The 12,464-nt window shown below is 34.5% G+C and overlaps 1 protein-coding gene across 5 annotated transcripts in view; it reads right to left on the bottom strand.

Annotated features, from left to right (window-relative positions):
- ZZZ3 (zinc finger ZZ-type containing 3) overlaps positions 1-12,464 on the bottom strand; it is a 103,184-nt gene that overhangs the window by 10,068 nt on the left and 80,652 nt on the right. For 3 of the 5 annotated variants that reach the window (XM_025417939.3, XM_025417942.3, XM_035717860.2), the window contains 6 exons: positions 9,556-9,703; positions 9,356-9,471; positions 8,420-8,491; positions 7,105-7,206; positions 6,036-6,131; positions 3,144-3,296 (listed from right to left, as the gene is read on the bottom strand). In XM_025417939.3, the coding sequence (XP_025273724.1) occupies positions 3,144-3,296; positions 6,036-6,131; positions 7,105-7,206; positions 8,420-8,491; positions 9,356-9,471; positions 9,556-9,703 (687 nt within the window). The remainder of the gene's footprint in view (positions 1-3,143; positions 3,297-6,035; positions 6,132-7,104; positions 7,207-8,419; positions 8,492-9,355; positions 9,472-9,555; positions 9,704-12,464) is intronic. The other 2 variants (XM_049111775.1, XM_049111774.1) reach the window with 1 other exon arrangement.

Raw genomic sequence — 12,464 nt, 5'->3', positions numbered from 1 at the left:
ATAGTATCCACTCCTTCCTCAGGCCCCCACCAGGACTTAAAATCTCCAAATGGCTTCTTGACTGTCTACAGAGTGAAGTTCAAAGTCTTCAACTAACAAAAGTGTCCTTACAATCTCATACTTCACCTACCTTATCTCACACTCTCTTTCACCCATTTCTAATTCTTGTCAACTAGAAATGTTAAATTATAGCCATTGCCTTCCTATGTTAGCACGGAGGATGATAATGTAAGTAATGTAGTAAATATGTTAACACTAATAAATATGTGACCTAAATAATGGAGTAAGAAATTTTATGATGAAATTTATTTAGTTCAGATTTTTAAGCAAATACAGAGTAAAAACTCTGCCAAACCTTTTAATTTTCATTTTAGGGCTAAGGATACTACTAACTTTGGTCAATAAGACTTAAGAAAAGTTAAATCACCTCAACCATCATGATGGCTACTATCAAAAGAGAAAACAAACAAACAAAATAACGAGTCTTGGCAAGGATACAGAGAAACTGAAACCCTTGTGCACTGTTGGTAAATATGTTAAATGTTGTGCACACTACAGAAAATAGTATGGTGTTTCCTCAAAACTTAAACGTGAAATTAACACATGGACCCAGCAATTCCACTTCTGGGTTTATACCCAAAAGAACTGAATGCAGGGACTCGAAGAGATGCTTGTACACCTATGTTCATGGCATTATTCACAACAACCAAGTGTCCACTGACAGATGAACGAATAAACAAAAAGTAGTATATACCTACCATGAAATATCATTCAGCCTTAAAAAGGAAGGAAATAGTGACACATGTTACAAGATGGATGAAACCTGAATATGTTAAGTGCTAGAAGTCAGTCAAGAAAGGACAAAACCTTCATGATTCTACTTATATGAGGTACAGGAGTAGCCAAATTCACAGAGACAAAGTTAAACTGGTAGTTGCCAGGGGCTGGAAGGAGGAGGCAATGGGGAGATGCTGTTAAATGGTTCTGAGTTTGTTTCCCAAGAAGTAAAGAGTTCTGGAGACTGGCTGCACAAAAATGTGAATACACTTAACACTACTGAACTATACACTTAAAACTAATTAAAATGGTAAACTTTATGTATTTATCACAATTAAAAATTTTTACAAAACACCCATAAACAGAGTTACTTGTTATAATCATTTTTTTAAGTTTAAAGGGGAAATACTATGACTAATTTCGAAAGAGACTAAAATGGTGTACAGATTTTAAAACTGTATGGAAGTACATACATGAAGTCATATTCTCTCTAGATATTGCTCTTTTGAAAAGAGAAATTGAAATCTATACATTTTACCACTAGTGGCTTCATAAATATACATTTGAATAACTATTTTAAAATAATCAGAATGATTTAAACTGGTGCTCATTTAAAAATAAATCAACCAAACCAAAAGTTAAATTCAATCTACTACATATATTCATCTACTTCTCATCTGGCTAAATTTTGTTCATCCTTCAATTGCCAACTCGACTACCACTTCTTTAGAGTTCTTCCACTTAAACTCCAAATCAAAATACAGTACGTCTTCTTTTTAAGTAGGCACCACACTGGGCCTACATGGGACTTGAACTCACAACCCTGAGCTTACAACCTGAGCTAAGATCAAGAGTCTGATGCTTAATCAACTGCATCACCAAGGTGCCCCCCAATCATTTAAAAAATAAGAAAAATCAGGGTGCCTGGGTTGCTGAGTTGGGTGTCTACCTTCGGCTTCGGTCATGGTCCCAGAACCGGTTCTCAGATCAAGCCCTGCATCAGGCTCCCTGCTTAGCAGAGAATCTGCCTCACTGTCTCCCTCTAAGGATGCTTGCCCCCCTGCTTGTGCTCTCTCTCTCTCAAATAAATAAAATCTTAAAACAAAAAAACAAAAAAAACGAACAATTAAGCAGTTATACTGCCTTTTTCATATATACCTTAGGGTAATCAAACAGTTGAAGGAGAGGGGGTTATTTTACAGAATAGTCTATCAAATAAATTTAAAAAATGAAAAAAATCACTATTTTGTAACATCTAATGAATTAATGAATCCCAGTAACAATCAACGGCTACTATGTCAAAAAAAAAACAAAACAAAAAAAAAACAAAAAAACAAAAAACTACCCAACCAACAAAAAAAGGACAATCACACTGATATATAAGTACACATGAACTAGACCTGCCCACCCTAACAAACAAATCTGGGTGGTGCAGTCCGTCAAGTGTCTGACTCTTGGTTTTGGCTCAGGTCGTGATCTCAGGGTTGTAAGACTGAGCCCTAAAGTCAGGCTCCATGCCCAGGGTGGAGTCTGCTTAAGACTCGCTCTCATTCCCCCTCTGTCCCTATACCCTGTGTTGCACTCTCTCTCAAATAAATAAATCTTAAAAAAAAAAACAAAACAAAACAGAAATAAGTATGAATCTGGTCAATTATCTAGACCTCTTATCAATTTACAGAAAATTCAGGGAACAGAAAGATAGAATAATTGACATTAAATTCTAATCCAGTTTTTCAACAAAAAAGTTCTAAGAGGAGAAAAGGGGGTGGAGAGGGAAGGAGGAAATATATTTCAATTCTTGACTGGGGGAATGTGAACTGAGTGCATATTTGCATAGAGAATTATCTTTTTGTAACATGATAATAATACTCTGTAATGTCTGGGACTTGCTCCAAAATAATCCAGGATGGAGCTGAGGTGGGTAAGAAGTACAGGTGAAAATAAGATTGCAACAAGCTGATAATTACTGAAGTTGGGTGATAGGTACCTGTGGGTTCATTATACCACTCTATTTTTGCATGTTTTAAAATTTTATTTTATTAATATAGTATCTATAGAATGCATTATACTATTCTATTTTTGCATGTTTTAAAATTTCTTTTTTACATGTTAATGTACATAATGATATATATTATGAATATACAAAAATTTTTTTGAATAAACAACAATTTAACAATATATTGTTTTTGCTTTAACAATATATTGTTTTTAAAAAGCCCATAAATTTGACTGGTTAATTAAGAGAAACCAACATTCTCTGAAGAGAATAATATAAAACTTCTGATGCTCTCATTCTGTATCCTGATCTGTATAATACATAGATAAATATATAGGTATATACATTTTTATATAAATAGATAACTTACTGATGCCTCTTCAATAGCAGTGTTCATGTGGCTATGAAAACAGGATCGGTCATCATCTTCATCCATATATACTGGTGGTTCATGGGAAGTCATGAAAGTGGAAGGTTTAAAGAGATGCTTATTAAGGGGATGCTGTCGTCTGCTTGTTGAAGACTAAGTGAGAAAACAAATTTTTAATTGGGACAATGGAAAACCATTAAAAGAATCAAAGATAATCAAATATAACAATTGTTTCCTCTAGCTCTATCTATTAAAAGGATTTCGGCTCTACCCTTCAGCATAGTCTTATGTGTTTGTTTTTTCTATATTATCTAGATTTTTAAAGCACAACTAGATTAAAAAAAAAATGTAGGGGGAATACCCCAACACCAGTACCATGGATCACACGCTATCTAGATTGTATTTGGATCCCCCACAATGACCACACTCTTTTCAAATGCTAAACACTCCTCTTACAGTCCTCTCATAGAAGTTCATCAGGGAGGATGAAGTAGCGTAAGCCAGATATAAACCAAGTAAAAACAAACAAAACAAACTTCCACAACATGATGAATGTCTAAAAATACTATCTAACACTGGTGGACTGCTTACTGTATGTCAGTGTCATTTAATTCCTACAACATTCCTACAAAGTAGTTACTATCACTTCTCATTTAAAGATGGAGGTTAAGTTTCTTGTTCAGGGTGCTGCAGCTAGATAGTGGTAAGACCAAGATTACACACTAAGCCTGTGTGGGACTAAAGCCTTAACTCTCAAACCACCTGTAGAGATCGCCTCTCTTCATAGACAGTAGAGCCACAAAGGATAATCTCAGCTACAAGCAGAACCATCATTTCATCTGTTTTAAGATTCAAGGCAACGGGGGATCCCTGGGTGGCTCAGCGGTTTGGTGCCTGCCTTTGGTCCAGGGCGCGATCCTGGAGTCCTGGGGTCGAGTCCCGCATCAGGCTCCCAGCATGGAGCCTGCTTCTCCCTCGGCCTGTGTCTCTGCCTCTCTCTCTCTCTCCCTCTCTCTCTCATGAATAAATAAATAAAATCTTTAAAAAAAAAAAAAGATTCAAGGTAACAGTGGCAAGGAATCACTCTGTATCTGTGGCTAGGCTACATCTCTAGAGTCAAAATGCTAACTTAAAATTCAGTGCACATAAAGGAGGGAACACATTTAGGTTTCTTTAGGATTCCTGTTATCATTACTAGTCTTAACTATGAAAATATAAGGTACCCAATACACCTAAAGTTAACTTGGAAATTAACCATGAAAATTAGATATAAGGTACCCAATACACCTAAAGTTAACTTGGAAATTAACCATGAAAATTAGAACTGTTAAATTAAGTATCAAGGTACCAACATTCCAAAGTTATAGGATGAACTCCATATATTTGATATAAGTAATGCTATATTTAGGAGTAGGGGTGGAGGATATTCAAAATATTCAAATCAACTGACAAAACAAGCTTCCAAAGCATGGTAAAATGACTAAAAATAAAACTTGTAAGACATAGAGCTTTACAAATAATATATTTTTTAAAGATTTTATTTATTTATTCATGAGAGACACAGAGAGAGAGAGAGAGGCAGAGACACAAGCAGACGGAGAGGCAGGCTCCACGCAGGGAGCCCGATGTGGGACTCGATCCTGGGACTCCAGGATCATGCCCCCTGGCCAAAGGTAGGCACTAAACCATTGAGCCACCCAGGGATCCCCAAATAATATTCTTAATGTAAAATTATGTAAAACAATAAGGAAGCTTCAATAAGGAAGGGTAACAGCATCAGATACATACTCTTAGCTTCTTATCTGAAGAATGGCAGTGATGGTGGAGAGGAAATGTCAGGATGATTTACAAAGGAAATGAAAGAGGCCAATTTTGTGCTTTATTTTTTGCAATTAAAGCAAAAAAATGGCTACAATATGATGCAGTGGTTTATATAGGAAAGAGGTAACAGCTTTTTCACTGTAGAGAGCAGCAAAGAACAGTCGAAAAGGCTTGGGATTAGAATCAAGAGGTCAATGGTTCTCAGACTTATGACGGGACAACTGACTCCATTTACCTTAAGGCTTAGCTTTTTATTTTTAAGACTGTATTTTTAAGTAATCTCTACACTAACATGGGGCTCCAACTCACAATCCTGAGATCAAGTCACATGCTCTATCTACTAAACCAGTCAGGTCTCCCAAGGCCTAGTTTTCTCATCTATAAAAAATGCTGCAGGGACGCCTAGGTGGCTCAGTCAGTTAAGTGTCCGACTCTTGCTTTCAGCTCAGGTCGTGATCTCAGGGTCGTGGGATCGAGCCCTGTATTGGGCTCTGTTCCAGGCATAGAGCCTGCTTGGGATCCTCTCTCCCTCTGCCCTACCCACTCTTTATCCCTCTCTGCCTGAACAAAAAAAGGCTGCATTGATCTAGAGCATTTAATAAGAAGAATAAAAGTTAGCTATCAATATTATTACCAGTAAAGTAAAAATGATAATACTAAACTACACTTCTAGAATTGTGGTGAGGCTTAAATAATATATTTTAATAAACATTCCTATTTTCGGGTTTATGTAGCATATCTAAAAACAGAAACTGATTGTGTCTATTGAAGACTCACTCTAAAACTTTTAATATCACAAAGGCCTTTCTGATGTACATTCAATCTAAATCTTTCAAGTAGCACCCATTCACAGAAGCTAACCTTCTCCTAAGAAAATAGCAAACATAAGGATCATTCAATTTCACTGAATAGCAACAACGGAATCCTATCGTTATAACAAAATGCTTATAGTAAGTTGGATTTTAAAAATAAGACAATTTTGTTCCGATAAATGTATGCATTTTTACATATACAAATTCTGACTTTGATAAGTTTAAGATCTAAAGTTTACTTTCTCCATTTTCTTTTTACCTTTTTGGAGTATATATATAAGTTTGGTGTTCTTCCTGGGACTGGAATGCCAGCTTTAGTTAGTTTTATGAAATATTTCTGCACTCGGCTGGCAACCTAAGGAAACACAAAAGCCATTTAACGTTATTACAAGACATGCAATACTTGAATGGTTTTTTTATTTTTTGAATGGTTTTTTAAAAATTAAAATATACCTGTGTATCTTAACGGATGCTAACAATTTAAAATTTATCAGAAAACCTAGAAGCAATTTTAAACTGCCAACAAGCACACTTATATTTTAAAACCTGGAAAAATAAAAATAAAAATAAAATAAAAATAAAAAATAAAAAAATAAAACCTGGACAAAAAAAAAATTGTTAAAATAAAGGAAATGTGTTTGACTCCAAAGCTAAACACATATTTTCAACTAGTGAATGCTCATGCTTATAGCATTAAAAACATATCTATTAATATCAACGATAATCTGAAGAAGAAAACTGCTAGTTTTTTTTTTTTAATAAAAAAAGACAACCAGAGAATACTTAAGTAGGTCACAAATCTATTAGCATAGTCTAACCGAAAAGTACACAACTTGGCGCACTCACTAGACATTCAAAAAGACACCAAAATAAATACATTACATCCTTATTTTTTATTTTTTATTTTTATTTTTTTTTTTATTTTTATTTTTTTATTTATTTATGATAGTTACAGAGAGAGAGAGAGAGGCAGAGACACAGGCAGAGGGAGAAGCAGGCTCCATGCACCGGGAGCCCGACGTGGGACTCGATCCCGGGTCTCCAGGATCGCGCCCTGGGCCAAAGGCAGGCGCCAAACCGCTGCGCCACCCAGGGATCCCAACATCCTTATTTTTTAGTAATGATCTGAAGCAGAATTAATTATGTCAAGTCGTTTCTGAACTCAACATAAAATATACTATGTTAAAAACAAAACAAAAACCCACATACTATAGCACTGCGTAGGTAAATATGATGTAACAGATTTGCTGATGTCAGCTGCCATTATCTTTCATTAAAAAACTATTAAAAAAAACATGCCAGCAATACAGGGCTGTCTCCTCAATCACCTGTTTTGCTGTCCTATTGCCCAATTCATCTGCTATCTTCTGCCAGCGTCGAGATTCTACTTCTTCAGGAGGGTATTTCAGGAGTAGCTGTTCAAGCTTTTTCTAAGACAAACCGAAAACCAAATTTAAAAAAGTTTAATATTGACTTTCATAAACAGATGCACTTACATAAATGAATAAATACATTTGCACCTCCTTTTAAACTATAATATTCCCTTCCAACTTTGGAGGTTAGGTCACTAACAATCCTCATGGTAGGAAAAATTCTCCTAAGGAACTCAAGACTTTACAGGAAAAACGAGATTAGAGAATAAACCTATGGAAAACCTTATAAAGATTTTCTATTCACTTAAGTAAAAATACAGCACCAAAAATTTTTTAATTAATTAATTATGCTTTACACATCTTAATGATTTCCACTGACCATTTTTTCTTGGTAGACTATGGTTGGGTTTGCCCCTATAGATTTGACAAAAATGTCATTTGGATTCAGATAGAATACATAAAAGAGACTTTTCCTTTCTTTGGGTGGTCTTCCAAATTCTTATCTATACCCTAAAACTGTCCCACAGTTTTTTTTTTTTTGTTTTGTTTTTTAAGATTTATTTATTCATGAGGGACATAGAGAGAGAGGCAGAGTCATAGGCAGAAAGAGGAGCAGGCTACCCGTGGGGAGCCCAATGTGGGATAATCCCAGATCCCAGGATCATGTCCTGACCTGAAGGCAGACACTCAACCACTGAGCCATCCAGGTGTCCCTGTCTCACAGTAAAGATGCAGAATAATCTGGATGCTGGAAATGAAGATTTCCTAAAGCTTTTCATTATAGCTATGGGGTTAATTCTCATATCAAATAGAGATTTGTCTCAAAACTTACCTAAGAACAATCCTAGCCATATGCCAAATCGTAACAGAATACTCTGGCATGGCTTTGTCAGCTCCCCTCCGTAACAAAAACAAGAATTCACTTTGAGGCACTGCTTTACTTGGCCCTAGGTTTTTCTCTCCCAAAGCTGCATTACAAACACTTTATTCCACCCATTTCACTACCTTTTTCAATCCCCTTCCCATAACCCAGATTCCTTCTCTAAAAATCATCCCCAAACTAGATTTCATATATTCTCAAAATCCAAAATTCTTAAGAGTGCAAAAAGAAGTATACAGAAATAAGTTAGTATTTTAAATTCGTGGTTAAGAGGGATCATATACAACAATATACATTTTATATTGTATAAATGATACATAATTAATAGAGACTGTCTAATACTGACTCTAATCTGAGCCTTTTTTTTAACACACAATTTAGAAATATTACCTGTTCTTCCACAGTCCACAGCTGATTGAATGTTTCAGGTTTGGTATCATCACAAAGGCGTCCTCTTATCATCTGCATATAAAACAGTGCTTTTGTCAAAAATAATAAAGACTACCATTTGATATAGCTAAGTAATATACATATTGTGGAATTTTTTATTAATTTCAAAATATTGAAGTAAACTTATTTAATGTATAATTTTATTGTTCACAACAAGTTTTCACATTCCTTTATTCCATTTGGTTTTATACTCCTAGCAACCCTGTAATACAGATGACAGCAACCTCATTTGAAAGAAAAGGAAATGTTACTTTTCCATTCTGAACCCACATGTCTATTAAGGTTCATCTAACTACTACTGGCAAGGCCAAGAGTCAAATCCTGGTTAAATTACACTGCACGAATCTGGTATTTTTAGAATAAAGGGTACATGTCATACACAGTACTGGACATGTTACATGTACTACTCATTTAATCCTCACACAACTCTACAACACAGGTAATATTAATATTTCATATAAAAGGAAACTTCAGCTCGGAGGCTTTTTTTTAAAGACTTTATTTATTTATTCATGAGAGACACACAGAGAGAGAGACAGAAACATAGGCAGAGGGAGAGATAAGCTCCCTACAGGGAGCCTGATGCAGGACTCGATCCCTGGACCCCAGGATCACAACCTGAGCCAAAGGCAGACGCTCAATCACTGAGCCACCCAGGCTTCCCTTGGAGGCTTTAATATAAATGACACCTGACATTCCACAGCTAGTAAGCGACAGAGCTGGGATTCCAATCCAGGTTTCTCTTAACTCTAAAGTTCATGTCCCCCACTATCATCAGTAAAATACTGCTTAAATTTTAAGAATACAAACCAGGAAATGTTAAAATATTTTGTCTACAGTTCAAATTTTCCTGCTCCAAAGCTTTATATTGTTTACCTGAGGACGACTGTTTGAGCCTTCAGGACCATCACTCAAAGGCAACATAGAATATGAAAGGGACTCTCCATCCTTCTTAGGATCTAAAGGACTTTTTGGTCTAGCAGGTAAACCTACTAAAAAGAAGACCATGTATAGGATTATTAAAGCAAGACTGCCAGATACTTCTCTATTTAAATTTTTACCATCTAATTTCTTACCTTTATCGAAAACTAACTTAACTCTCCTAGTATGTCTTTTACGATTTTTAAATTCTCTTTCAAAGTTCCCAAGGCTATTAGTATATTGGTCCCATACAATCTCGGGTAACTGAACAACTCTCTGTGGATACGGAAGTCCTATATCAGCCTAAGAGAAAATAAAACAAAGTGACAGTCTAAATTTAATTCAAAAAATTATCTACTAAGCCAAATTTTCAGAGGACTCCAAAACCAAGTTATCATCAAATGGACATTTCTAATCACTGTTTGAATCCAACAGCCAATAAACTTAAGATAATACAGTCTAAACATTAAGTAGTAAAGTGATAGCAAAGTAGAGGAAGAATGAATTTAATAAGACAAGCATTATTTTTAGATAGAACTCTAAAGCTGAGCTTTATCACTAATACACTTTAAATATAAATAGCAAAGAAAGGTTTCTATCTTTAACAACAGTGTATGAAAGGTGTTCGATTGCAAAAGATGAGGCTTGACACATAGAATTCATTTTAAGTGTACCCCCATGTTCATGACTTACTCATAAAACAATGAATTATTTTCACAATATAATTTTTAGCACATACGCAAAAAATTATGACACCCTGAGAATCAAAACCACATGTTTAATCTACTTGGAATTCAGTTACTTAACCAACCCCTTTTAGAGAAGTCATTAGTTGTTATAATTATTAAAACCAGATCATTATAATCAATATCTTTTGATAGGGATTTGGGTTACAGAGGTGTATGTTTTTTGTCAGAACTCACAGAATGGTACAAATAGAACGTGTAAATTTCACTGTATGGGAAATCTCACCTTAAAAATGTTTTAAAAAAGAATTTTAGTTAGTAATATGCATTCTGAAGTGTTCTGGTGTAATGTGTTCATGTCTGCAACTTTAAAATTCATTCTTGAAATAAGATGGAATGATGAAGGATTGATTCACACATGATAAAGCAAATATAGCAAAATTTTAATTGTAGAATCTAAGAAGGAATATGAGTGTGTTAACTATACAATACTTCCAATTCTTCTGTGTACTTGACATTTTCCATAGTAAAATGTTGAGAAAAACATCAGGTCATAAACTGTCAAACTGGCAAGCAAAATCCAGTTTGACTGTTTACAGAGAATTCTTAATTTTTATTTTGCTTATGATATATTACATTATCACCATCATCATCATAATACAAATTAATCTAAGGCTCATTTTCACATAGAGTGTCTTTAAAAATAATGACAGTAATATCAAAGGAAGCTTACAAGCCATAAATGTTCCTTGCATTCTATATACCAATATATACCACAAGTTTCCTTAATTTCAATTGGGAGTTTTTAAATATCCACTAAAACAGATCACAAGTTAACAACTTAACTAGTACAGTAAACCTAAAGAAATAGGTAAATTAAGTACAGATGGCACCCAATTTACAACTATTCAACTTCAAATTTTGAATTTTTCCCAAGGCAGTGATATGTAATCCAATATCATGCTGCTGGGCAATAGCAGCGAACCATAGGTCCCAGTTAGCCATGGGATCACAAGGCTAAAAAATCTATACACTGACTGCTATTCTGTACCCATACAACCAACCCCTTTTAACTTTCAATGTCATATTTAGTAAATTACATGAGATATCCAATACTTTATTATAAAATAGGCTTTGTGTTAGATGATTTTGCCCAACTGTAGGCTAATGTAAGTGTTCTGAGAACCTTTATGAAACCTCAGATTAGGTTAAGCTATGATGTTCAGTAGGTTAGGTATGTTAAATAAATTTTGACTTATGATATTTTCAACTTAAAATGCGTTTATCAGAACACAACTCCATCGCTAAGTCAAAATATCTGTATACATAACACACACATACACATACACACACACACACACACAGACACCACACAGAAAACTCAAACTTCTAAATTAAATCCAGGAGAAAAATTTCTTTCCAAGGAATGTAAATCTTTCATGATTACTAAGTATCTGGATTTAATGTAATTTTGTGCATTTTGATTAAAAATTGTTAAGATGGTCAATATCACATCTCTATTACTGAGATAAAGTGAAAAGAAATTCAGTTCTAAACTAAACCTGGAAATGGAAAACTGGCAAATAACCAACTACATACAAATCTAGTAAATAAGCCTCACTGCATCTTTCTGACTACTAGGGAACATGAATAAAGCAAGATCAAGGTTAATAATTTTTTTTACTAATATTTACTTTTCTATAGCCATCTGTTTTAGTTGAATCAGTTCTAAGTAACTACTATAAGTACTATATCTTTTTGCAATAGAAATGTTTAATAAGGGGAGGTGGGCCGGGGGGATGGGGTGACTGGGTGACAGGCACTGAGGGGGCACTTGACGGGATGAGCACTGGGTGTTATTCTACATGCTGGCAAATCAAACTCCAATAAAAAAATATACAAAAAAATGAGAAATGATTAATAATGGCAATGCAGAATCAATAAACACCTACGTGAACTCACTGTACAAAGAATAGGATCCATAAAGTTTAGGAGTTTTAAAAAATTAATATATAAGTTCTATATTCATTATGATATTCAATGTTCTAAAGCATGGAGAGAAAAGTAATAACTGCCAAGTAAATAATATGGCTAGAAAAACCCAAATAATAATACAACTAAATGAAAAAAGTCTGCAGGGCTGTTCACTCAACGTTGGTAGAACACTTTTGTGACTCATTAAAAACTGGTAACTAATAACTATACTAAAGTTGGTATACTCTACAAGCTAATTTTTTGGTTTTTTTTTAAGGTGAATAAGAAGATCCTTTTTTCATAGTTTTTCAGTGTTAATGTTTTCACACAATGCTAATTAATATTGTGCCTCTCAAATTTATTAAACAATTACTGAGTCCCTGGTTCAAGATATATACAATATA

This window comes from Canis lupus, chromosome 6, assembly GCF_003254725.2.
Source record: "Canis lupus dingo isolate Sandy chromosome 6, ASM325472v2, whole genome shotgun sequence".
Taxonomy (NCBI): domain Eukaryota; kingdom Metazoa; phylum Chordata; class Mammalia; order Carnivora; family Canidae; genus Canis; species Canis lupus.
This window is presented reverse-complemented; position numbering and strand designations above follow the sequence as displayed.